The sequence below is a fragment of the Emydura macquarii genome, unplaced genomic scaffold, assembly GCF_026122565.2.
Source record: "Emydura macquarii macquarii isolate MOO-44397 ecotype Brisbane River unplaced genomic scaffold, CSIRO-AGI_Emac_v2 contig_312, whole genome shotgun sequence".
Classification (NCBI taxonomy): domain Eukaryota; kingdom Metazoa; phylum Chordata; order Testudines; family Chelidae; genus Emydura; species Emydura macquarii.
Genome location: NW_027130449.1, coordinates 9,223,638 through 9,248,212, shown reverse-complemented (window position 1 = coordinate 9,248,212; position 24,575 = coordinate 9,223,638). Strand labels below are relative to the sequence as shown.

At 47.1% G+C, this 24,575-nt stretch overlaps 1 protein-coding gene across 4 annotated transcripts in view; it reads left to right on the top strand.

Moving 5' to 3' along the window:
* Positions 1-24,575, top strand: part of GRIK4 (glutamate ionotropic receptor kainate type subunit 4) — a 200,787-nt gene that overhangs the window by 111,442 nt on the left and 64,770 nt on the right. For all 4 annotated transcript variants that reach the window (XR_010922966.1, XM_067564827.1, XM_067564836.1 and 1 more), the window contains exons 4-7: positions 1,186-1,283; positions 5,702-5,867; positions 13,517-13,695; positions 18,659-18,712. Coding sequence is in view for 3 of the 4 variants with exons in the window: in XM_067564827.1 (XP_067420928.1) it covers positions 1,186-1,283; positions 5,702-5,867; positions 13,517-13,695; positions 18,659-18,712 (497 nt within the window). In the remaining variant the exon portion in view is untranslated. The remainder of the gene's footprint in view (positions 1-1,185; positions 1,284-5,701; positions 5,868-13,516; positions 13,696-18,658; positions 18,713-24,575) is intronic.

The window sequence follows — 24,575 nt, the reverse complement described above, 5'->3', positions numbered from 1 at the left end:
CCCCATAGCTTGTTGTCGAATGAGGGCATATCTTTTGGAAGACATCCAGTCTGGATGTAAAGACTTTAAGTGAGGGAGAATTCACTATACCCCCTTGGTAAGGCATTTCCAATGAATTATTACCCTCACTTTTTAAAAGAAAACAACATTCTGCCCTGTTGAATTTTTCTAGCTTCAACTTCCGGCTACTGAATCTTGACTCACTTTCACAACTGTAGTGAGGGATTTGAATGGAGAACCCAAAGCAAGAATCAAACCCAAGACAGACAAGCCACTTGATATCTAAGAAACCACATCTTAGACCCATGACCTCTTTTTGATCAGGAAGTTCACACACATTTGGTTGTGAGTTCTTTGACAAGATGCTCCTTTAGAGAAGGCAAATAACTATGGTGATCCAATTGGTGTCCTCTTTCCTTGGAAGAAACTCACGTTTATGCTAGTGGAGCAGATACAATTTCGTATTTGTTCACAAGCATTCTTTGGTCTGGTTGGAAAAGAGGTGGGAAAGCGGTGGGAGTGAATCATTCACAGTTTTTTCAGTTAGCCAGTGCTTGTGATGTCTTGCAGAACAACTCATCGCCCACATAAAATTTAGAATATCCTTCAAGGGATCCTTGGGGCTCGGAAATGACGAAGCTGCTGGTTTCAGTCTATGGAGCCTTCATTCATACAAATGACTGGATGGCCTGGTTGGGTTTGAATTCCCCCAGGGAGGTAACACCAATTGAGGATGGTCTTTGGAGCCCTATCCAACTCACTCATGTTACAATTAAGAGCCCAAAAGTTTGCTGTTTTGGAGCTTTGGAGAGGAGACATGTCATGGTGATATGGGGCTCGAGGCACGTGGTGCAGGGGATTTCACAAGATTTGGGATGCTGTACTGTCTGGTGTATAGGGCAATGGAACTGTGACGCTCCAAGGAACAGGAGATGGGTTGTGGGTCAGGGACTTGACGCTTTATGAAGTATGATGATGAACAGGGTGGCAATGACTCCATAATGTCGGGGGTACAGAGGCTGTGGGTTCTGTAGAGTGTGGGGTGTGGATGAATTTATCATCTCAGCTCCCTGGCCATGGGAAGGGAGATCCCTTAGGCATTGATACTTAATGAGAATGTGGGATTAACCCCTGTTGATGAACATGTTTCTTCTCCTGCTCTGTAATTCTCTGTGGTGACTCCAGTGTGCCAGATCCTTCCGAAAGGGGTGGTAGCCGTCCTGGGACCTTCGTCGAGTCCGGCCTCAAGCTCTATTATCAGCAATATCTGCGGGGAGAAAGAGGTGAGTGAAATGCCCTCTGTGCGAATATCTTGGGCTCTTTGAGTGACTGACGGAGCTCCCATAGCCCGATGGTGGCATTGCATGTCCACAGGGGATTGGGATGCTGGGTTATACCGGAGAGGCATGAAATTCATGGGCATAGTTTGGGGGGTGCTCCCCCAAACAGAGGTGAGGGGTGTGTGTGAAGGGGAAGAGAGATGAGGCAGGGGACAGTGGGGGGAGGAAGGGGGAGAGGGTGGGGAAGAGAAGAGGATACGGGAAGAGGTGGGGGGAAGCCGGACCCCAGCATGTGGCGTCCCCTTGGCAGCAGCAGCCCCAGCAGGGTTGCGGGGGGTAGCAGCTGGTGTCAGAGTGGCCGCCAGCAGCAGCTGGGGCTCCCCGTTAAGCTGGCCCATCGCTTGCAGCACAGGTGCCACTCCAGGTAGGGGGTGGAGGGAGAGCCCATGAGCCAAGAGAACTGGCTTCAGTGTGCGCATGGGTGCATGAATGTGCACGCTTTGTCCCCCTCTCCTCAAATACAGCAGTCAAACCTCGCCTGTGATGCAGTTCAGTCTGTCTGGGCTCAGGGACCCAGGGTGGGAGGAAGCCCACTGTGGCGGGGGGATGGAGGGGGTGTAAGGGGTGCAGAATGGTTCCCCTGGCCTCCTTTTCCCAGTCTAGCACAATCTCATGTCCACTGCAAATTCTTCTCTTGACACATACGACTTAGGGCCCTGTAAGCTTCTCTGGAGACCCTCAGGCAGAGTTCAACCCTCCTCCCTGCCCCCCCACCCCCCTGCTCTCTGTCAGGCTCTGGATGGAGTGCTTACGTCGCTCTGCCTGCTGGAAGTTGCCTGGATTCCCTAGGACACGGTATCTCCCCTCTGATTTATTAACTGTAAATGAGATGATTATTCGCCTTCCTAGTTATGGTCCCGTTAGACTCTCTGCCTTAGGAAATCAGAACTCGCAGGGAAAGTGTCTGTCTGCTGAGTCACTTTCTCCTTCAAAGGGTCCCCGGTGGAGTCTTCTGCTTTTCTGTCAGTCTCTTCCCCCCACAGATGTCAGCCAAGGTCTTATTCCTCTTCCTCCACCCATTTCCGCTTCCAGCTGCTCTCCTCCTTCTTCCTCTCCAAGATCTGCTGCTTCTCTGCCTCTGCCAGTCCTAGCAAATTTGGAGGCTTCTTGCTGCTTTCCTGTCAGCCTCCCATCCCCACGCACACAGACCCCAACTTGGGTGTAACTACTGCTCTCTCAGTTTCTTTCGACCCATCTGGGCACTTATACGGCTCTTCATCACTCTAGTATCCGAGTGCCTCGCAGTCACTATTGGATTTTATCCTCGCAGCACCCCTTGCGAGGTAGGAAAGTGCTATTCTCCGCATTTTACCGCTGGGGAATTGAGACACAGGAGACAGGACGGATGAAGCGACTTGCCCAAGGTAGCCCTGTAATGTCTGTGATGGAGCTGAGACTTGAATCCAAATCTCCCGAGTTCCAGTCTAGTGCCTTATTCAGTAGGCAGTGGTTCTCAACCAGCAGTACGCAGAGGTCTTCCAGAGGGTACATCACCTCATCTAGATATTTGCAACAGGCTACATAAAAAGCATTAGCAAAGTCAGTACAAACTAAAATTTCAGACAATGACTTGTTTATGCTGCTCTATAAACTGTCCACTGAAATACAAGTGCAATATTTATATTCCAGTTGATTTATCTTATAATCATATAGTAAAAACGAGAAAGGAAGTGATTTCTCAGTAGCAGTGCGCTGTGACACTTTTGTATTTTTATGGCTGGTTTTGTAAGCAAGTCGTTTTTAAGTGAGGTGAATCTTGGGGGTACGCAAGGCAAAACAGACTCCTGAAAGGGGTACAGTAGTCTGGAAAGGTTGAGAACCACTGCACTAGGCCATCCTTCCTCCAGCCATCTGTGGGGCTGCAGCAAGGTATACCTGAATTTATTATTTCGTGCATAGGTCCCATCTTTCCTGTTCCCTTCTCTTAATCTCCATAGCCTTCTCTCTCTCATCACCCTCCTTCTGCTTCTTTGCCAATCTTGCTCCTTCTCCCACTTTCTCCTGCACTGCCCATTACTTCAGCTTCTCTAGGGTCCAGCAAAGCCTCTGAACTGCCTCGTGAGTTACTGTTACAAAAGCAAGCAATTGGTTGGCCAATGTAATTCAGCACAGAAGCTCCCAGTCATTAGTTTGTACGTGATCCTGCTGGAAGATTACATACCCTTTTCATTTGGTAATGTTTCTTCAGTACAAACCTATTTGATCTACACCCAGATTATGTCCCTGATTTAATATTTTATAAACCCTCACCTGCTGGTGTACACTGATCCGTCTGTGCTCCAGGGAAAAGAAATTGAGTTCTCTTCTTATAGTTCATCCCTTCATAGCCTGATAACATATCTCAGACATTTACTGGACTCTGTCTTTGTTACCTCCAAGGTGTGGGAGCTTCTGAAACAGAACGTGGTAAATATTTATATTTGCAAATGAATTGCAATGCTTTATTTCCCTAGAATCAGTTGCATTAGAGCAGGAAGCAATTTTCTAGAGCCAACTCTCTCCAGTACTGCAAGATTGTTCCCCTGAGTGTCTTTTCTAGTTGCATGATCCATTTCAGGGTTAACTGCTTCAAGCATCCACCACTTCCCAGGCAAAGACCAATCTGCCATAACAGATCATGAGTGTATTTCCTGATATTCATCTTAACTCTTTGAGCTCAGCCAGTTGTTTCTAGTGAGACACTCCTTGTTCCACCCTAAGCAATCCTCTTCCTCTTTTTAGAGGTGGCCCTGAATCAAAACTTGGGTTGTAGGAAGTTCAGATCCAATCTTATCTGTCTGGTTATTGGACCTAATCCTGTCTGCTATCATTTACACTTGTATGAATTATGAATGACTCATCATTATTTGTTTTACAATAGCATCTAGTGGCCCCAGCCAAGACCAGGGCCCCATTGTGCTAGGTGCTGTACACATACATAGTAAGACAGCCTCTGTCCTGGAGAGTGTACAGACAAGGCGCACAAAGGAAGTGCTAGTTTACAGATGGGGAATGGATGCACACAGCGGTGAAGTGACTTGCCCAAGGCCACACAAGGCATCTGTGGCAGGCAGATAAACGAGCCTAGATCTTCTGAGTCACAGTCCAGTGCTTTAACCTAAAGACCATCGCATTGAAGTCAGTGGTGGTATGTGGGCATAAAGAAAAGAAGCAGACCTCATGTTTTTGTCCTGGGCTGAACCAAAGCCGTGGATTGGAGCAACCCTCAGCTTTGTGCCTTGGGCCCATGTCTTTGGGGATCACACCCTGCAGACGTTTGTGGCAGGTTCTAGTGCACACCTCTGTCTGTGCATCTCTCCGCCTCATTAACCATCATCACCACGAGCCTCAGACTCCATCTGGCTTCAGAGAATGATCAACAAGCACAGACTGTGGATGCCCCGTCTACATTAGTTAAAGGAATCTGCCTGTGGCATACAGACTGCTTCTCTCCCTGTTAATGGAGCCCAGGCTGAGGGCTGCAGAGTGAAATCAAGGCAGATAGCAGCTTATTACTCTTTAACTTTCCTATTACTAACAAAACAGCTTATGCCTCCAGTAAAGCAGCCATCGCAGCCCCGCTAACAGCCTTCCCAGGAGGAGAGGGATCAGAGGCGTGGGGCGATAGCTTCTGGAAGTGCCTCTAATGGAAGCAAAGAGGACTTGACACTGCTCTAATGGAGCAGAGCCAGATGTTCCCCTTTGCTGTGTTCTATTCCTTCCAAATAACTCATGCTGTTAAAAAAACAAACAAAGAAATCCTTTCCCTGTCCCGCTGACCCTTCTCATCCTTGCTGGCCTCCCATACCTGCTGATCGATGTGCACCATGGGCTCTTTGGCCCCACATTGTCCATCCTCCCTGGGAGGCGGCGTCTCACTGCTGCCTCCGCTCCCATTCATTAATGGCAAATGAAATATTATGAGGACTCGTAGCTCTGATCCCTTTGGATTAGCTGCCTTAGTAACCTGTTACTTCTCCACAGATCAAACAGCACAAAGCTTTTGGCTGCTGTATCTGTTCCTCCTCCTCCCGAGATTCACCAGTATGGGGTCACCTCGTTCTTCTTTCAGTCTGTCCTAAACCTTTCGGCCAGGCTCTTACTGCTAGACTTTCTGGCCCATTTCTCCCCCATGCTCCATGTCAGACTCTCCTTGCTGCTCTGACTTTCTCCGTCTCAGCGTCCACAATAGCAAAAACCCATTTAGGATTCCATCCCTTGTCTCCTCCATCCAGTAAGGATATTCTGCGTGGTTTTACTGGGGTATCTTTTCTCTCACCTGCTTCCCATGTGGCATTGAGTTTACTGTTTGTTACTGGAGAAATGCATTTTCTGCAACTAATCGATCTTTCTCTCTCAATCATTCATTCTCATTTTTCTAGGTCCCTCATTTCAAAGTGGCCCCAGAGGAATTCCTCAAGTTCCAGTTCCAGAGATTCACCACCCTGAACCTCCACCCCAGCAACACCGACATCAGCGTGGCCGTAGCTGGGATTCTGAATTTCTTTAATTGCACCACTGCCTGTCTCATCTGTGCCAAAGCTGAATGTAAGTTGCCCCGGTTGGTGTTAACCCCCAGCTGCTCCCGCTTGTTTCTCATTTTATCCCCTTTCCACATCCGTTACCTCCCACTGCTCTGTAAAACTGCCTCCAGGTTCCAGTACTGGCGGTGAAATCCCACTGACCAGCCTAGTGTCGCTTGCTGGAGGCCTGTGCTTTTCTTTGATTATAATGGCATAAAATAATCCATATGACTAGTGACGGGGTGGCAAGAGGGGAACTTGGTGAAATCAGGGGTGAGTGACAGGCCTGCAGATGGGGTTCCACCCCTGGAACCGAGTCCAGATGTTTCCAGCAGCAGGTTGTGAGAACTGAGGGGAGAACTGGGAGGAAGGACATGAGTTGCCTTGTGGTTTCGTAGTTAAAAGCACGGTTTATCTGATGGAGGGGTTTCCATAATGGAAAAAGTCTGAGGCCAGTTCCTGATCAAGCACCTTTAGTGCAAAAGCTCCTTTGGAAATGCGTCTTTCTGAGACTTGCATGCAGTCTGTGACCCGAATTGAGGGCATGCAGAATTTCATGAATGTCCAGCACGTTCTATGCCATCCTGGGTGCTGAGTTACACACTCACGCACAGTTCTGCCGCCAGGCTTACTCAGACATGCATGCTCCAGTAACTGCACAGCTGGGTGCCTGCCTGAGAACTTCTACATGCATTAGGCCTCCTTCTCCTCTCTCCTGTGTTGGTTTTGTGCTCTGGTGTCACTACGCTGACATCCCGAGGTTCACTCCTGATTCAGATCGGTATAAGCAAGAGGGGAATCGGGCCCCGCACGTTTCGATGTGAGCCTGCGGGCACGTGGATCTGGGGGGTTATAGCCATGTGCAAGTGCAGGCTTATAAATCTGACTTTTGTGGACAATGCAGAGTAGCCCATACGAGACCTCTGGATCCAAACAGCCACTCATAAACTGGGGAACTTCAGATCCAAATTCTGTGGCTTTGACTCTTCTCTAATGCACACAGGCTCAGACGTGTGTGCGCTCATGCATACACCACCCCTGTATGCATGTTCTGCCCTTATACGGCCATGCCCTCAGATGCTTGTGTCTTTCCAGGTAACATCATTAAGAATGCAGCTACCTCACCAGAAGTCAGGACATGCTGTGGGTCAGGGTTCCCATTAGCACGTGGTATTTTCTTTTCAGGGCTGTCGTTGGATGCAGTAGGGCTAAAGCGTCCCGGTACAAAGAAGCCTGTTGTAGCGGGTGGTGAAGAGGTGCACTGCCCCCGTGGGAGCTGGGGCACTGTGCGTGATTTAGCACAGAGCCTCTGGGAGCAGAAGGGGAGTGCGGTCTGACCAGGTGCACCAGGGGAAGGGGCTCACCCTTCCTGCCCCGTGCCGGAGAAGCCTGGTGCCTGCAGAATGTAAACTAGCAGCCTGGATCTGTCCTTCGGGAAAGCAATGGGGCTTCCGTCCTGACCAGCTCCAGCATAGATGCAAAAGGATCCTTGTGCCCTCTTCCCAAATCGTGCACCCTCTGAGGGCCAGATCCTCAGTTGGTGTAAATCAGCAAAATCCCCTTGAATCCATGCTGCATTGATGCTACTGCTGCAACCTTAACTCTGGTAATTTTTTACTCTGATTTTCCCTTCTGTAGCTTGAACATTGCCATGAAGCTATTTTTCATACAAGCCTTTTTATACCGTCTGTGCACCCTTTACTTATGTACACCCCCACAGCGACACACAGTGCGATGCGCACACACACTCGGGAACACATGTAACCATAACCGTGTGTCGGTCTACACCTGCCCATCCACAAGCCGACACACTCAGGTGCCTCCCACTTAATTTAGCCTCTGGTTAATTTGATCCTTCGTTTAACCGGATCGAAAATCTCAGGCACCGAATCGCTTGTGTTAAATAATTCAACGTCCACCCTTAATTGAATCAATCTGGTTAGCTTTAATCAGGTATTGCTGGAGAACTCAATTGCCGGCTAGAGGAAGTTACCCCTTAGTGCTCGTGAGACATTTAGCCACAAGTCATGAGTAGCGGAGGAGTCCTGGAGAGAAGGTGCCTCCTCCTGTAGCTACAACTCCCCCACCCTGCTCTTTGTAGTAGTCATTGTGCTGGCACAGAGCACACACAGACCTGCCTGGGGGGATAGGAAAGGACCATAGTCCTGATCCCTGGTGGAAGCAAAAGCCGGTCCCCCATGCGCCGAGACTGCTATGGTTCACTGCCTTGGGGATACTGCATGGCGGGGGTGGGGCTTTCTGCAGACCCCTTTCTGGCCGAGCAAGGACTGCACTCAGTCTGGCTGTTAATTGATCAGGAAATTCTATTCTGAGGGACACCGTTGTTTATGTTTGGTGAGCTAGCTAGAAAATAGAGCCCAAGGAGGAGTGGGTCTTAGCTATTTGATTTAAGCACTGGACTGTGTGATAGGACTCCTGGGCTCTATTCCTACTCCTGCCACTGACTCACACGGTGACCTTGAAAAAGTCGTATCTGTGGGCCAGTTGTCACTTACACGGGACTAAACAGACAGAAACTCTCTCGCAGCCCGTGGAGTTACGCCGGTGCAAAACCGGTGCAAAACCAGTGCACGTGGGAGCAGCATCAGGCCCCAGGACTCAGTTTCCCCATCTGGGAGAGGTGGTGAGGGATAATTCCCCCTGCGTGTGTCTGTAAAACCTGTGACAATGGGACACAGCTCCAGCTCACATCTGTTGTGGGTAGAGATCGCTCTCACCAGCACAATCCCGACCATGTGTTGTGCAAGCTGTGATCTGCACCCTGGCAGTCAGAAGGAAAACAAGGCAAGCTGCTAAATTCACCGAGGGTGGCTCAAACCAAAGGAGAAGGCTCTGTGCCTGTGAACACACAGCCGCATCCTGGCGTATGCACAATTCTTAGCCAGGCCTATGTGCTCATTACCACCACTGCATACTCAAGCCAAGACCACTCTGTGCCAGCCAAACTGATCCCCTCCTGTGAGCAGCAAAGGGAGGACTGCCTCTCCCCAGTGGTCCTCTGGGGCTGAGGCATCCCTGTGCCACCATCCTCTACTCAGATCAGGGATTGTAGCTAAACACTACAGGGCAGGGGCTGAAGGGCCTGCATGGACACATGCTTGCCTAGATCCCGTTCTCTGCCATAGCCCTTGGTGCACAGAGATGGGGAAGCACTGTTATCTCCGCTGTGTGATGGGGAAAGTGAGTCAATACAGCTCAGGACTCTGGAGTAGAGCTGGGTGACTATTTTTCAACGAATAGTTTTTTCACAGAAAAACATTTTTCCGGTCCCCAAACCTATTTTTCGACTTCTAGCTGAATTTTAGCGGAAGGTTGCAGCTGAACCAAAAAAAAAAAAAAAACCCACCAAAAAATGTTTCAAAGTGGAAATGTTTTGTTTTGACCATTTCATTTCAAATGGACACTTGGCCAATTCAAAATGAAGAAGGGGGCGTGCGAAAAATAGCCCATCTGAAACAGCTCCCCCCCCCCTCCCAAATCATTTGGAATCAACTTCAAACAAAAATGTTTTCCAGTTTTTATTTAAACAAAAACTTACGGGGCAGGGAAGCTTTCAGTTTGAACGAAACCAGAATTTTTTTGGCTCGGTCGTTTCAGCCCCCGGGTTGAAAACTCCATTATTCACGGTTGTGTTCCTGAGTCCCACCTGCCTGCTGTAACCACTAGAGCAGTGATATTCAGACTGAGGCCTAGGAGCTGCAAATGGCTCTTCAACGTGTCTCCTGTGGCTCTTTGCAACTCATGATGTTAAAACACTGTGTGATGTAATTAGTAACCAATCAGGATGTTTTTACTATGTTGTTAACCAACTGTAGTTGATAAAACAATAATACTGTATACAAAAACTAAATATTTCCCCTGTCATACTGTTCAAATATCAATACATAGAACTATAGTAAATGAAACAATGAATTCACACTACTCTTTTGGGTCATGTGGATTGCTAATTTGGCTCCTGAACCGCTGAGATCTGAGTATCACTGCACTAGACAAAACTGCCTCCCAGACATGAGCTCAGAGCAGGTACCCCGCTTGGTTTGGGAAACGTTCCGGCTTTGGAGCTCCCAGACGAGCCTTGGTGAAATGGTGCAGATTGAGACCCGGTCTGCTCATGCCTCTCCACACTTGGTGAGCCTCGTTTATGCCCTTCGGAGTTGCTGGGAGGGGTCTACAAGCCCTTGCTGACGTCCGGCCTGTAAAACAGCCTTCTGATGTGTCAGTCTGTCAGTGTCTGCCGGTTTTCTCATGTCATTGGAACAAAAGGGGAATCCCTTCAGATAACAGAATCTTCCCGGCACGTGACGAGGAGGGAAGGCACAAACTGACAGGGCAGTGGGTAGGATATAATGTGCTGGGAACGATGCTTCTCTTGAGCCAGAGGAGAGGAAATCGAATGCCTCGGCAGAGCCTCCTCACCCCCCTCATGGTGCCCGGTTTGGTTTAGAAACTAATGAATAAGGCTGTGACTTTTGACCCCGAGAATCTCCACTGTTGTCTGCCTGCAGTGAGAGGATAGGACAGGACGTGGGGAGTGCTAGTGGAGGGCGGTGAGGTGGTCGGGGAGTGATAAAAATAAAAACACTAATCAAGAGAGAAGAAATGAGGGTCTGGTGTGCATTGCAGTTCCATTTAGCAGCTGCGATAGGGGAGGCTTTCCAATCCGCCTCATTAATGCATGGCTGAGATACACAGCCTGCAGAATTAAGGAGCAGGATCTAATTTTATGTTGCAGGGTGGAAATGAGACATAAACTAGAACCTTGGAGCATGTCCTCCTGGCTTTTCTTTCTCTCCTGGTGAATGTCTACTCATTGTGGGGGCAGATCCTGGTGTAAATCACTCCCTTAGCTCCACCCTCCTACTCCCCACCAGTGGGCTGCCAAGCAGAGTATAGAATGGAGCAATAGTAAATTACTCCCACCAAAAGCGTGACTTATTCCCGGGGAGCAGCCGGAGGTGCTGCCCCATGTTCTGGGCAGATTGAAAGTACACAGTCCAGCTGTGTGTGCGAGAGAATCCTGTTCTGCAATTCTGTGCACAGAGGATCTGCTCCCAATGCTTGCCCCTGGCTCCTCCGCCTCCGTGTGTGTTAATTCACTTGGAACACGGAGCCGAGACTCCCAGCGTGAGCTCTGCGGCTGCCTGCCAGGAGTCCTGCTACCTCTCCACCGTCATCATTTGAGATGGAGCCTGAGCGTGACAGTGTGACAGGCAGCAGGCAACACGCGGGGCTCCCCGGAGTAGCATCCCCGCAGCTGGCCTTCCACGTCTTCACCCAGCTTGCAATGAGGCAGGCTTCCTGCTCCCCCACTCCCCCCCCGCCCCATGCCCACAGCACTTGCCGTCCTGCTGTACTTGGTATTGATCTGGGCAGATGCATCCTGAGCGAGGCTGATGTGTTCCTGGAGTCCACAGCGACAGAGAGCAAAAGTCATTTGATTTAGTCTGATGTGTAGCTCAGGCCTGTGTCTCTGCGGACAGGAGAAGCTGGCTCTTACTCTTCATGCACCAGCATCCTGCAGCGTGTCGTCCCTCTTATGGGTTACAACAGCGCCTTGAGGCCCCAGCCTGTCTCTGTCTTGTCTATAGGTTGTAAGCTCCTTGGGGCAGGGACCATCTGCTGCTCTCTGCCAGCACAATGTAGCCCTACTCTTGGCTGGTCTTTAGGCACTACTGTAATAAACATGATTCATCATAACCAACAGTTATTGCTAGAAGCATCTCTGGTCCTTGGTAGGGAAGCAGATGGCAGGTGTGGGGGAAATTAAACTGTGCAGAGCTCTGGCCACAAAACTTAGACAACGCTTAAGTCCCACTTAAACCCATAATATAACACTCAGGTGGCACATAGGACCTCTTTGCACAGGAGTGAATTTCACCCTCCATAAAGAAATAGACTAGGAAGTTACTTCTATCCCAGAGAAATCCTGCTGACTCCAGTTGCTTTAGTACCCAGCTGAGTTCCTCATGGATTAAGGAGGAAGGGCAGGGGGCACCACATGGTAACGAGCTCCGCGCCTGCACACTGGCTTGCTGAAAAACCTCTCTCTGAATGGGGCTCCTCATCTTGGCTTTATCTGTTTAATGCATCGCTTTGTTGCCTTTTGTGAAGAGTTGGGAGTTCTTGAGAGCAGCACGCTACCGCTGATTGCGTTGCATTGTACCGCATTGTATTGCTTCCCCGGCCCTTGACCTTCTGGATGAATAAACTGTTTAGTACAGTCAAAATGACATTGAGTTTAGGAGTTGAGCTCCGGGCCGCTGAGAGTATGTCTACACTGCAAAAATAAAAAAACCTGCAGCCGCAAGTGTCAGAGCCCGGATCAAGGGACTCGGGGTCACAGGGCTTGTGCTACAGTGCTAAAAGTATTAGTGTAGACGAGGGTGGCCAGATGTCCTGATTTTATAGGGACAGTCCCGATATTTGGGGCTTTGTCTTGTATAGGTGTCTCTTACCCCCACCCTGATTTTTCACACTGGCTATCTGGTCACCCTACTGCAGACATTCCCGCTTGGGCTTTGAAATCCGGGGAGAGAGATCAGTCTCAGGGCCTGAGTTTCAGCCCGAGTGGGAACATCTACACTGCTATTTTTAGCCCCATAGCGCGAGCCCGGGTCAGTTGAGCCGAGCTCTGAGACTCAGCGCCATGAGTTTGTTTGTTTCTTGCAGGATAGACATACCCTGAGCGCCCCTCTGACACCCAGAACTAACCAAAGAAACTCCTCCTTTCCCAACTCAAGATAGGGCCAATTCTACAGAACCTTTCATCACGCAAGGAGGTTTTTTTTTTTTTTTTGGTTTCGTTGCATACATAAGGATTTGCAGAATCAGGACTTTGGATAGTAAGGTGTTTGGACTAGGGACGTTGTTGTTCTTTAGTGTCAAAAAGCTCAGAGGCAGAGTGAGAGAGCTCCTGCCCCAAAGAACTTACAGTCTAAATAGAGAAAACAAACAAACAAAAAAGTGGGAAGGCGAGAGGAGATCTGAGATGGGAATAGAATCAAGGTCTCCAGAATCCTAGCCCAGAGGTCCTACCCATTGGACCATACTGCCATTCTACCATGTCCTCTCATTTCTCTGTAAATACCTAGAATACATTTCTTTGTAGCCATGCTGGTCTGTGGCCATGTTGGTTATTAGAGAGACAATGTGGGGGAGATGATATCTTTTATTGGACGAACTTCTGTCGGTGAGAGAGACAAGCTTTTGAGCCACACACAGCTCTTCTGCAGAATATATTTGGTTATTTTATTATTATTATTATTATTATTTATTTGTGCTGGGGTAGCTATTCAAAGCCCCAGTGTGGGATCCAGGCCAATTGGGCAGGGCCACACACACAAAATGATGAATCCCCCTAAAAGCTGTATAGAGAATGACCTTCAGAAAGGAACCGTGTCAAGATGATCTTACCTCTGAAAGAGGCCTGCCGGCTGTTTTATCAAATGGCCACAGAGCACTACAAATTCTTCCATCCTTTCCCATCCCCTGCTGGCCAGAAGAGAGCCTGGGAGACTTAGACTTGGTGTCTTTGCTTTGCAGCATGTGTCTACACCACTTCTTTTACCAGGCTTGGATAAGTGGAGGATAGCTACTGCCATGGGTGGAGTATTCTTGGTTCAAAAAGTCTGTTTGTGTTTCTTTTGTTCAAAGGCCTTTTAAACCTAGAGAAGTTGCTTCGTCAGTTCCTTATCTCAAAGGACACCCTCTCGGTGCGGATGCTGGATGACAGCCGGGACCCTACCCCCCTCCTAAAAGAGATCAGAGATGACAAAACCGCCACCATCATTGTACACGCGAATGCCTCCATGTCTCACATCATCCTCCAGAAGGTAGGCCATTGTGAAATTGTAGCTTCATAAACGACCTTGCTTCCACCAAACGATCTCTTTGCATGTGTGTTTTACGGTTCCAGAGCTTAAAAATTCCTACTGTGCCACCGAAAATTATCTACGCTACAAGGAGATTTCCACTGACTGACACTGAGTTCCTTGGGAAAACAATTTGCTCTGTGCCTCCGGGATTGTGGGTATAGAACAAATAGATTAAATGCTCTAGGTGCATGCACGAGAGGTCTGTGGTTTGCTTTCCAAATCCCTTGCCGCTCCTATTGACTTCAAACGGGGACAGCTCAGTGCTTTTGAAAATTAATCCGCTGGTGGTGTGGATCCTCTTTTCTGAGTATCTCTCTATTTTGGTTCTCTGCCGCGTTATTTTTACCAGCTCATTTTAATTTATTTATTTTATTGTCTCCCATACAGTTGTCACGTTTGTTTAGAGAGTTTGGTTTAATCTGGGCATTGGATCCAGTTTGGGCTTCCACTTTAGTACAGTTCCCCAGATCCTGTGCCGGACAGGGAGGCTCTTTTACACACTAACAAATGAAATAAATATAAGTTTTGGCTCCGTAGGTTCATCTCTCAATATACCAATGGGCTTAGTCTAGGGATTTCTTGCAGTGTGGAAGGTGTGGTACTATGGAGTCAAGCATTTCAGTCTAAGAAACTTAATCCAACACCCACTGGAGACAGTGGGACTCTCAGTTGATCTCAGTAAGCTTTGGATCAGGGCCGTGATGCTGCATGTCATCACCCTTCTAAGTAAGAATAGAATGTGTGTTTTCTAGGCCTGATATATGAAGCTAGTGGTGTCCTGGACAACTGTTGATCCCTCTGAAGGATGGCTGTGCAGCTGCATGCTAGTTTCCACAAAGAATCTTGTCCACAAGGAAATGGTGCACCACAGTGCCATCCTGCCAGACTTGCTTAGACTTCGTGTGACAGCCGCCGTCACAGGTGGCACATGAGGCATTGAACTGGGGTTTTCCAGAGCGACAAGCACAAGCTGCAACAACTTGACCTTCGGCACCCACACTCCCTAGCTGTGGCTGTAGCAGATGCCTAATCCTTTGTCGGTCAGCACAGGGGGGGCACCTGTCGCACACGTCCTCCAATGGGTTATATTTTGAGCTAGGCAGGAAATGGTTTTCCCATCCCATGAAAATTTCTGCCGTTTCGGAAAACATCCCAGTCCTGAATTGGGATGAGAAGTCAAAATATTAAAAAAAAAAAAAAAAAAAATGTGTGGACCAAAAATGTGGCTGACCCAATCCAATTTCCCAATCACAACATTTTGTTTTGATTTTGACTTTTATTTTGACATTCTCTCCCTCCCCTCCAGAAATTCACTTACATCTCAAATCAATAAATCGTTTCAAACTGAAAAATGGAAATTTTCATTTAAAAAATGTGGAAACAAGACATTTTGCTATTTTGAAACTTTTTTTTTTCCCAAAATGGATATTTCGTCAAAACTGACCCTTTCCTGTACAATATTTTGGCTTCTACAAATTGATATCTTCTGGCAGAAAAAGGTTTAATTGAAAAATTCCTGACCAGCTCTAGCTCTGGTTGCTTTACTACTGTGGTGAAAAAAAATGCGACTGTTGCATTGGGGATGCGAAGAAACAAGGGAAGAATTTCAATTGTCTACAGCTACTCTTGGGACGTGAACCACAGCGGCTCCTGTGCATCCATTCAAAACGTTCCCCTGGCTATTCCGTGCAGGTACAGATGCCAGCCTTTGGTCCAGAGGCCGAGGTTAGACTGTGGCTGCTAATACAGTCTGTTCTGTTGCAAGTGACATCAGCTGGATCTCTCATCAATCCATTCCGGTGTCAATTTAATTGCACATTTAAATGCAACATAGTATTTTCTCACAGAGGAACAAGTTTCCTCTTTGATTTTCTTTATTTCACTAAGCCCTCTGAAGCTTCTGATGTGACGGAAATCAAAGATTAGGGTTCAGGTTGGGGTGGATTTGAATGTATTTATTTAGTTCCCAAGTTAATAAAGGATTTGAATGAGCTCTCTGACTATTGAGGGCTATCCCCTCAGCTTGTTGCCATAGTAATTTTCCACAGCTACAGAGCACAGTGGCTCTTTAGACACACACACACTCTCCCTTCCCATCTCTGGGGGATTCTCGTGCCATGACCGATGAAGATGTCAAAGATTGAGAAGATTTTGCAGCAATTCAATAACATTTAATGCAGTCACCCTGTCCAGAGCATTCCAAGGGGGAAGGGAAATGAATGACGCACTTAGGATTTATTAACTTCTGGCAACTGGGGAAACTGGACGTTATTTCTCTGTATACTGGGAGAGCAAGCAGAACAAAGGGTGAAGATAATGACTATAAAATAGTTTCCTCTTTTGGGCTCAATCCAAACAGAGAGACTGACATTAATTTTAAAAGTCTTTGGATGAAACCCGCTATTACCCGCCCTTTCTTGGCCTCTGCTACTTTTGGACAAGGAGTCAGAAGCTACAGCCTTTCATATCTTCCCCTCCACATATGGTCTAGAGACACATGGTTGCTTTCCATCTGTCAATAGGAATGTTAAATGGATGGGATCGATGGAAGAAAGGAGATGGCTTGTTACTTTCTTTGATTTTTCTACCCTTGAAATCACACTTGCTGACTTCAGAGCAGGTCAGCAGGAGAGCAGACATTGCTGATCTCCCCCGATAGCGATCAAGTGCAGAACTGTGTAGTGCAGCTGCCAGATGGCAGGCAGTGTGGTCTAGTGGTGGGAGGCAGTGGTCAGAGCACAGGACTAGGATTCCTGATGACCTGGAGGATCTAGTTTTCTCTCTGCCACTGACTTGCTGTGTGTTCCTGGGCAAGTTAGATTCTCACAGTCTGCCTTTCCCCATCTGTAAAAGACAGGCGATAGCGCTGTCCTATTGATCTATGTCACAGAGGTGTCTGTGCAGATTAGCTGCTTAGTGATTGTAAAGCACTTTTCCATTCTTGGGATGGAATATTTAAAGCACCAAACCTTGGCTGAACTCTGCTCCCACTGAAGTCAATGGTATTATCTCCGTTGGGGTGGGATAGAGTCAGTCTGAGGCTCTTACCCTAAAGTGTTGTGTATAAGTGCTAAGTGGTGTTGATGTTAAAGTTCCTCTGATTTTTTCCCCCCTTTCTTTTTGTACTTTATTTTCCAGCCTTCCGCTTATCAGCAAAGGGTCCAAAGTCTCCTTTTCGTTTTCCCTGCGGAGAACGCACCATGCCAGCCATCAGTAGATGCCGTAGATTTGCTATGTTCATAAAGATCAATAAAAATGATAAGGAGGTTAGAAAACATAACCTATGAGGAAAGGTCAAAAGAACTGGGCATGGTCTTCAAATATGATGAGGGCTGTTAGAGAGACTCTAAGAATGGTTAAGTTCTGGACTAGGCTTCCAAGAGAGGTTGCAGAATCCAAAGTACCCATTAGACAAACAACTGTCAGGAATGGTGTAGGTATCCTTAATCCTGCTTTAGCACAGTGGGGTACATTGTATAACCTCTAGAGGTCCCTTTCAACCCTATATTGCTATGATTGTTTGATCACAGGAATCTGACTGAGAAAGAGGAGTGGGAAAAGCAGTGGGGACTCCTCCATGGGGAGACAGGAAGTTTGCAGGGAGCAGCAGTGTCTGCCATGCTTTGATTCTTTACCTACTGGTTGTATGGGTTCATCAGACCCGGAGCTCCTTCTCTTTCCTATCCCTTTCATCCACCTGCTTCCAGACATCCTCAGCCTCCAGCTGGGGGGCAGAGAAAAGAAGGGACATGGGGGAACTCCCTCCCTCAAATGATTTGGGGTGATTTGCACATTGCAAATCTGAGCATATTCGATGGTTGCATCTTCCCAGTGCAAACCAAACAATGGATTTAACTGAAACTGGCAGAGGAGTGAAACTGGCAGGGGTGCTAAGCCACTTGATACGAGAGGATGAAAATTGCCATGCAGAAGTTTTTTTCCACCAGTGTCTCTTTGCTTTACCCAACATACATTACTGCCCTTCCCTTCTCTTAGAGATTGTCTATGCACACAAGTTCTACCACTGGAACTCTACCAGTATAGCTAAACTGATGTAATCCCACCAAGTGGATGTAGGAAGACTAATATGAAGATTCTATTGCACGTGGGAAGGGGAATATGCTGTACTGGGATAAGGCATCTTTTATACTGGTATACCCGTGTTTATGCTAGGGGTTGTACCAGTTTAAATATATCACTTAAAAAAAAATCATCTCCCTAACCAACGTAGTTTCACCGGCACCAAATCTGTGTGTAGACCAGGTCTTACATTAGTAGTGAATCTTGTAACGAGCACACTCTGGGTTTGATCTTCAACATGTCATCTGGCAACCTGGGACTGTTAAAACTACCGTTACTAGTAATTTATGCAAATGGACCTGTTTCAATTGTTATGTCTTCCTTCCTGGTTCCCTTTGTCTTTATTCACCTGGGATGAATTGTCTAAATCCTAGATTAGAGCTAAAAGGCAGGGTGGAATCCTCTGCCCTTCATTATGCACGAGGTTGAATTAAATGAATTAGATTATAATTAGATCATAATGATCTGGGATTAAAAAACATCAATGAATCTTTGGGGGTTTTTGTTTGTACCATGGGGCCCTATTCCCACTTTGGGTCCATAGGCACTACTGCAATAGAACTAAGTTATCATCATCATAATGAATAATAACCTGCAGCTTCCATTGACTTCAGTGGACGCTGCAGCTGCTCAGCACCTCTGGAAAGCAGATCCCTTGTCTTTAGTTTAATAGGGCAAACTGTGCTGTTGGGTCCTACCCTTTATGGCTTTTAAGAGGACAACGGAGTCCTTCATGCAAAACGATAGATACGCCGAGCAAATCTGATAGTCTCCCCCACTGCGGCTGCAGCGATGGAAGATTGTCACTCTCTAACCTAATCTCTCTTCCTCTCCTTCACAGGCAGCTGAACTGGGAATGGCATCAGCCTATTACACATATATCTTCACTAATCTGGTAAGACTGTTTTCCCAGCTCCTCTCCCCTGCATGCAGTGTCATGTCAAACACAGCTGATCTGCTCACCCTCTGCGTGTCCGGGTGGCGTCTGATAGAACCACAAACTCAGGGGAGTGGAGGGAGATTCATAAAGTTGGGGAGAGGTGCTGGGGAGATTTAGGATCCCTCCGGACATCCAAACTTCAGATCAGAACAAGACCTCACTCTGAAATGTGTGTGGTGAGAGAGGCTTAATCCACCAGTGGCAGCGATTCTGTAGAATGGGAAAAAGGCAAAGTCTATAGACAGAAACAAGAAGGGGTTCTCATATCCCATGTACTGAGATGTGTGGCTCGTTAGAACCAGTAACAGAGACACCTGATCTCCTGCCCAGGAAAGCCGTGGGCAGGATCTCCAGCGCAGATTCATAGAGCTATGCCGGTTTCTGCCACGCGAAGATCTAGTTTGAGCAAAAGGGCAAGCTGTTGCAGTAGCCAGAGAGAGTGTTGCAGAGTGTGTTTGAGGCCGTCGCACGCGGAGAGGGATCTGAAACATATGTCTATGTGTCAGAGGGGAAAGTGGCTGTGTGCATTAGGGGGAGAGAGAGACACTGAGTGCACGTGTGAGACAAAGAGAGGGTGATAGTGTGAATGCAACAGGTGGAGAGGGGTCTATTTTGTGACGTGGCTCAGGGGCGTTAGCTTTATAGCACCTGTTATCATTACTGGGCATCGTGTGGCTAGATTCCCACGCACTGTGCTAAACAAGAGGCAATGGGCTTCAGCAGAAGCTGGGGGAAAGCCAAGATGAACTTTAGGAAAAGTCCCTCACTCTAGTGGGTCCTGAAAATAAACTGCCAAGCAGGGCGGGGGAATTGCCATCTTTGATGATAACTCAGATGGGACCAGACACCTATCGAGTAGGGATGGTTTAGGAATAATGAAATCTATCATGGCTTGATGCAGGGGGTGGACTAGATGATTAACTGGAGTTGCCTTCCAACCCATATGATTCTCTGATTCTATAATTTCTATGAATATTTATGCACATGTGCGTGCGTGCCAGGAAATCCGAGAGCTGAAGCGTGCTGTGTGTCTATGTATTTGGGTGGGAGACAGACGGAAACAGATGGAGCCAAGTGTGTAGGAAGGGTGATTCAAATGTAGGAGAGGGAGAATGAAACGGATGGCGACAACGCTGAGAGCAAGGGCGGGAGAGTAGTGTGAAGAGCTGGAGTGTGAAAGGAGCCGTCAAAAAGAGAGAAGTTCCACACACTCTCTCTACCTGCACTAATACCATACCCATTCATCCTCAGAGTCCATCCTCCAACTTAATTGATTCCATTGATTCCCCAACCTCATGAGTTAATTCTTCAGGCCATTGTGAAATCTACTGAATTCTAGGCTGGCTGATTCCAGAAGCTAATACTGCACCCATTCTGTACTGAAGGAATCAAATTTCCTGATAGCTTAGTTCTCCCACACCTAGTATGCCAACAGGTTAAACATAAACTCATCCTTGCTGTTGTCTAACAGAGGCTGTGTCACCAAATAGTTAGAGCACAAGACTGGGTTTCTGTTCCTAGCTCTTCCAGTGACTTTGTGTCTAATCTTGGGCAAGACTGTTCAACAGCTCAGGGCCTCAGTTTCCCTATCTGTAAATGGGGAGAATAATTTCTGCCATGCCAGGTTTGTTGTGAGGCTTAATTTATTAGCGTTCTTAAAGCGTGTTAAATAGTTTTTGATGTGAGCGCTGCTTTATGCTATGGGCGTGATAGTATTCGGTAGAGATAGCCCTAAATCAAAATCATCCCACCCTGTGTATCTGTCTCATTCACCTATCACCTCCTGTGATGTGTAGGCCATAAGCTCTCTTGAGCAGAGATTGTTGACTGTGTTACTTGTCTCCCAGCACAGCTGGGCCCTGATGCTTGATTGGGGCTTATAGATGTTATCTTAATACAAATCTATGTCTGTACAGCACCTAGCACGAGGGGGTCCTGATCCATGACTGGTGCTCCTGTGGGCTACAAAAATATGAATAACATCTCTCAATTTGGATAGGGGCAATTCAGGTTTTAATTCTTGATCTGAACTAGAAGTCTGCAACCGAAGCCAGTTTCTCTAACCAAGTATAGAGTGATATATTAGGGAGAAGTGGATCCTACAGCCATTCATTCTTGCTTGAGATTAATCAGGAAGAGTATCTGTTTACTCCAGTTTATTTTTCCACTTTGTTTAAAAGACCAGCTCTCCATAGAGCTAACTGGATTTTTGACAGGGATCGTTAAGAAGAAGGGTGATTCTGGGTGAAACCTGGGCAGATGGAAGAGAGATTTAAGGAAATTAGTCATATTTAAATGGAGATGAGCGATGGAAGCGAGCAATTTAAACTAATAAATCTGGAGGGATTATCAAGCCGCTAATGAACCCACTGAGGTTTTGCAATCACTGCCTAATAGAAAAGAGAAAATCACTGTGAACTGCTCTCTGTGAGCGCTGGCGAAAGAACGGTTTAAATGGGGGAGGAACCTGCCGAACGAGGGATCAACAGTAGGTTTCGTTAAAGGCATGGATGTGAAACTAATGGGAGCAGGAGACAATAATCAGACCTCAGAGAAGGGACAGGGGTGCCGAGGCTGAGTTAAGCACTGGCAGGAGGAACTGGAGGGCATCTCTGTTTTTCTCCTCCGGAGCTCCGGCTGGGGGCAGGCTGCTGGGACTTCACAGCTTTCGCGCACAGAGCTGCAAGAGTGGGGAGGCTGGCTGCTGCACAGGGTGATCGGTGATTCACAGAGCTTAAACTCTGCTAATTAGTCAATTCAGCAGGGAGGAAGCTTGGCCTGGGAAAGCAGATGCCAGCCTCCAGCAGAACGTTGCCGCAGCTAAACGAGGGATCTCCCAGCCCAGTGTGGGTTTTTATGTGGGCTGAGGGCTAGATGCGAGGGCTCTGGAGTGAATATCTACAAAATAACTTATGGGGAGCTGTGACTTGTTATCAGCTTTCTCCAGCCTATCACAGGACAGAGATCTTCTTTGCTCTCGTGACGGGTTTGGCCACATTTTCCCCATGCTTGGCCAATAATCAGAATCAACCTAATAAAACAAACTTCATGTGCAGGGCTTTTCATCCATAGATCTCTAAGGAGGACATTATCATCCCTGCTTTCCAGATGGGGAAACTGAGGCTGCCGAGAAGGGAAATGAGTTACCCAAGCCCCACAACAGCTTAGTGACAGTGCTAGGAGTGGAAACCAGGTCTCGATTGATTGCGGGTCCCATTCCTGTCTTTTGAACCACACTCCCCTCACTCCCGCCTGGCGGGGGGAAGGAGGGAAGGATTTTAAATTGGCTTGTGGCGACCTTTTCATGGGCTGGGGGGACCTTAAAAGTCATCATAATGTCTGACCCATGAACATTAAGGCTCTCAGGAAGCACTCTTTTTGGTAAGTAGAAGTCCTCTCCTGTATCCCTGCCCAGGTGGTCCCCTCCCCTCACTAGCTGATGAAGTGTTGTACACTGCTTGGTTTTTTCACCATCCACCCAGAGGTGGCTGCATTTCAGTGGTGCTCTGTGCGTATGTAGAATTTGTCGAGTGCTTCGATTTGTTTTGGGATGAAAAGTTACCGTGTAAATGTAAAAAAAGAAAAAACACGAACTAGATCAAGAGCCCTGCGCCGGAACCAGGGCAGTTTCACATCGTTACAAACAACAGCAACTGCATCTCAGAGACCCCCCGCCTCTTGACGTCCCTCTTGTCATAAATTGCTGCTGACCCAATACCAGTAACAGATGGCGACACCATTCTCCTCCCTGGTTGTGCTGGCTGGCTGGGGATAAAATTCAGCCCCTTTCCTCCTATCACGCCCTACCCACTTCTTCCAGGAGCGGAACTTAAGCAGGCACATAGCCCCTATTTATCTGTGTGCATCCAGACCCTTGTAGCTCTCACAGGGGCACGAAGGGGGGAGGAAGGAGTCTGACTCCTTCCTAAGTGCCTCTGTGGGTGTGCTGTCCCAGTCCTGGTCCGCAGCGACTAAAAATTCTAATTACAAAAATGTGTTTGGCAGAGAAACTTGACTTGATAACCATTTGCGGGGAGGAAATGTAGACATGTTGGCATTTGATTTATAATAATAATAATAAGGGTGATGCATAGCTAGAGCATGGCAGATAAGATACTGTGAACTGCGAGGAAATAATTGCACGTCCTAGCCCTGAAAATATTTGAAACCACCAGAGCAGATCACAAGAGGCTTTGGATGTCTCCAAAACCCTGTGATGGAATTAATTCCTTGTAGCTCATTAATTCCATGTAGCTTGTTGTTGTTTTGCCCTTTTTAAAAAAAAAAAAAAATATATGGACCTGAGGCTGGATTTAAATTTCAAAACATTTCTCAGAGAGATTAGATGGAAATAATTGAAACTGTTAAAATTATTACCACAAGAGGGAAGGTGTGAAGGAATTTTAGTAAGTGCCTGGAGTCAAACAGTATCTTCATTGTATGTTTTGTTTTCTGACAGTGTTGCGTAGTGTTGCTCTGCACCGATAACTGCCGCTTTGTTTCGTTGCCAGAGCTGAGATACATCTATGGGGTTTTTTCAGTGAAGGGGAGAGATTCTTCTATGTAGCGGGTGAGATTTTCAAAACTGCCTAAATGGTTTGAATGCCCAGAAATTAGTGGGAATCAAGTGTCTAAATCCCCTGGACAGCTTAAAAAATTTCAGCTTCAGTTTGTAAATCATTTTACCTCCACTTATGTTGATCTCATCCTGCCTTCTGAAGGCTCATAAGGTGGTATAGTGAATGAGGATATGGGACTGGGAATGAAGAGACTACGTTTTTCTTCCTGGCTCTGCCACTGACATGTTGTGTGACCTTGGGCAAGTTATTTCTCCTCTCACTGCCTCTGTTTCCCCTCCCACTCTTTGTCTGCCGTGTCTAGTTAGGCTGTTAACTACTTGGGGACAGGACTGAATCTTACTATGCATTTGTCCGTGACTTGCATGATGGGGCCCTGATCTTTGTTGGGGCAACTTGGCACTACTGTGATAAAACTAATAAAAAAGATGATGAAGGTGATAACAGAGATGGGCCTGAACCAAATTGATCTAAACATCCCTCCAAATTTTGAGATATTTGAGCTCTGCCTCTGAATTTTACAGAGGCAATCTCTAATTTCTGTCTTTGGATGGAGTTCTTTCCCAGGCAACGGGTCCAGACAAGGCCTTTCACCTCTTTTAAACTTTTCTTAGGTCCTGTGTTAGGGGCTTAAATGGTGTGTTGGGTCTTGGGTAGGCACTCTTCACTGGGGTGAATTTAATCCATTCTGATTCAGAATGACAATTCAGTTAAAACACAAGCGGCCCAAAGCATCAGTTAGAATTCATAGGGACAGGAGGATTGCCCTACTCATTCATACCAATGGTCCCTCTGGTCCATTCTCCAAGCAAAGTGTAAGAAAGCTTCTAATGTGCAGTTATAAAAGAGTCTGTCTGTGGAGGAAGCTCTCTGTACCCCTTGTTGGTACAACTAAGAATAAACCTGAGCTAAACTTTGCTGAGGTTTGAAATGAATTTAACTTGTTTCCCCCGCTTGTTTAATTTGGTAGTGGCATCAGAACTTCTTCCTGTTCCCAGTCCAAAGGAGAAATGTTGGGGTGCTGTCAGAAAGAGAGAGAGACTTCTCAGTAGACGAAGGGCCTGACTGAAAGATCTTGGTTGAGAATTTCCAGGCTGACTCAGAGATTTATACACACAATTCCCATTCATTTTAATGGGGGATGTCTCTAAATCCCTTAGTGACTTTGAAAAACCTCAGTCTCTCTTCTATTTCCAGTCCCAATTCTACAGACAAAAAAGGACCTAACTCAATTAAATTCA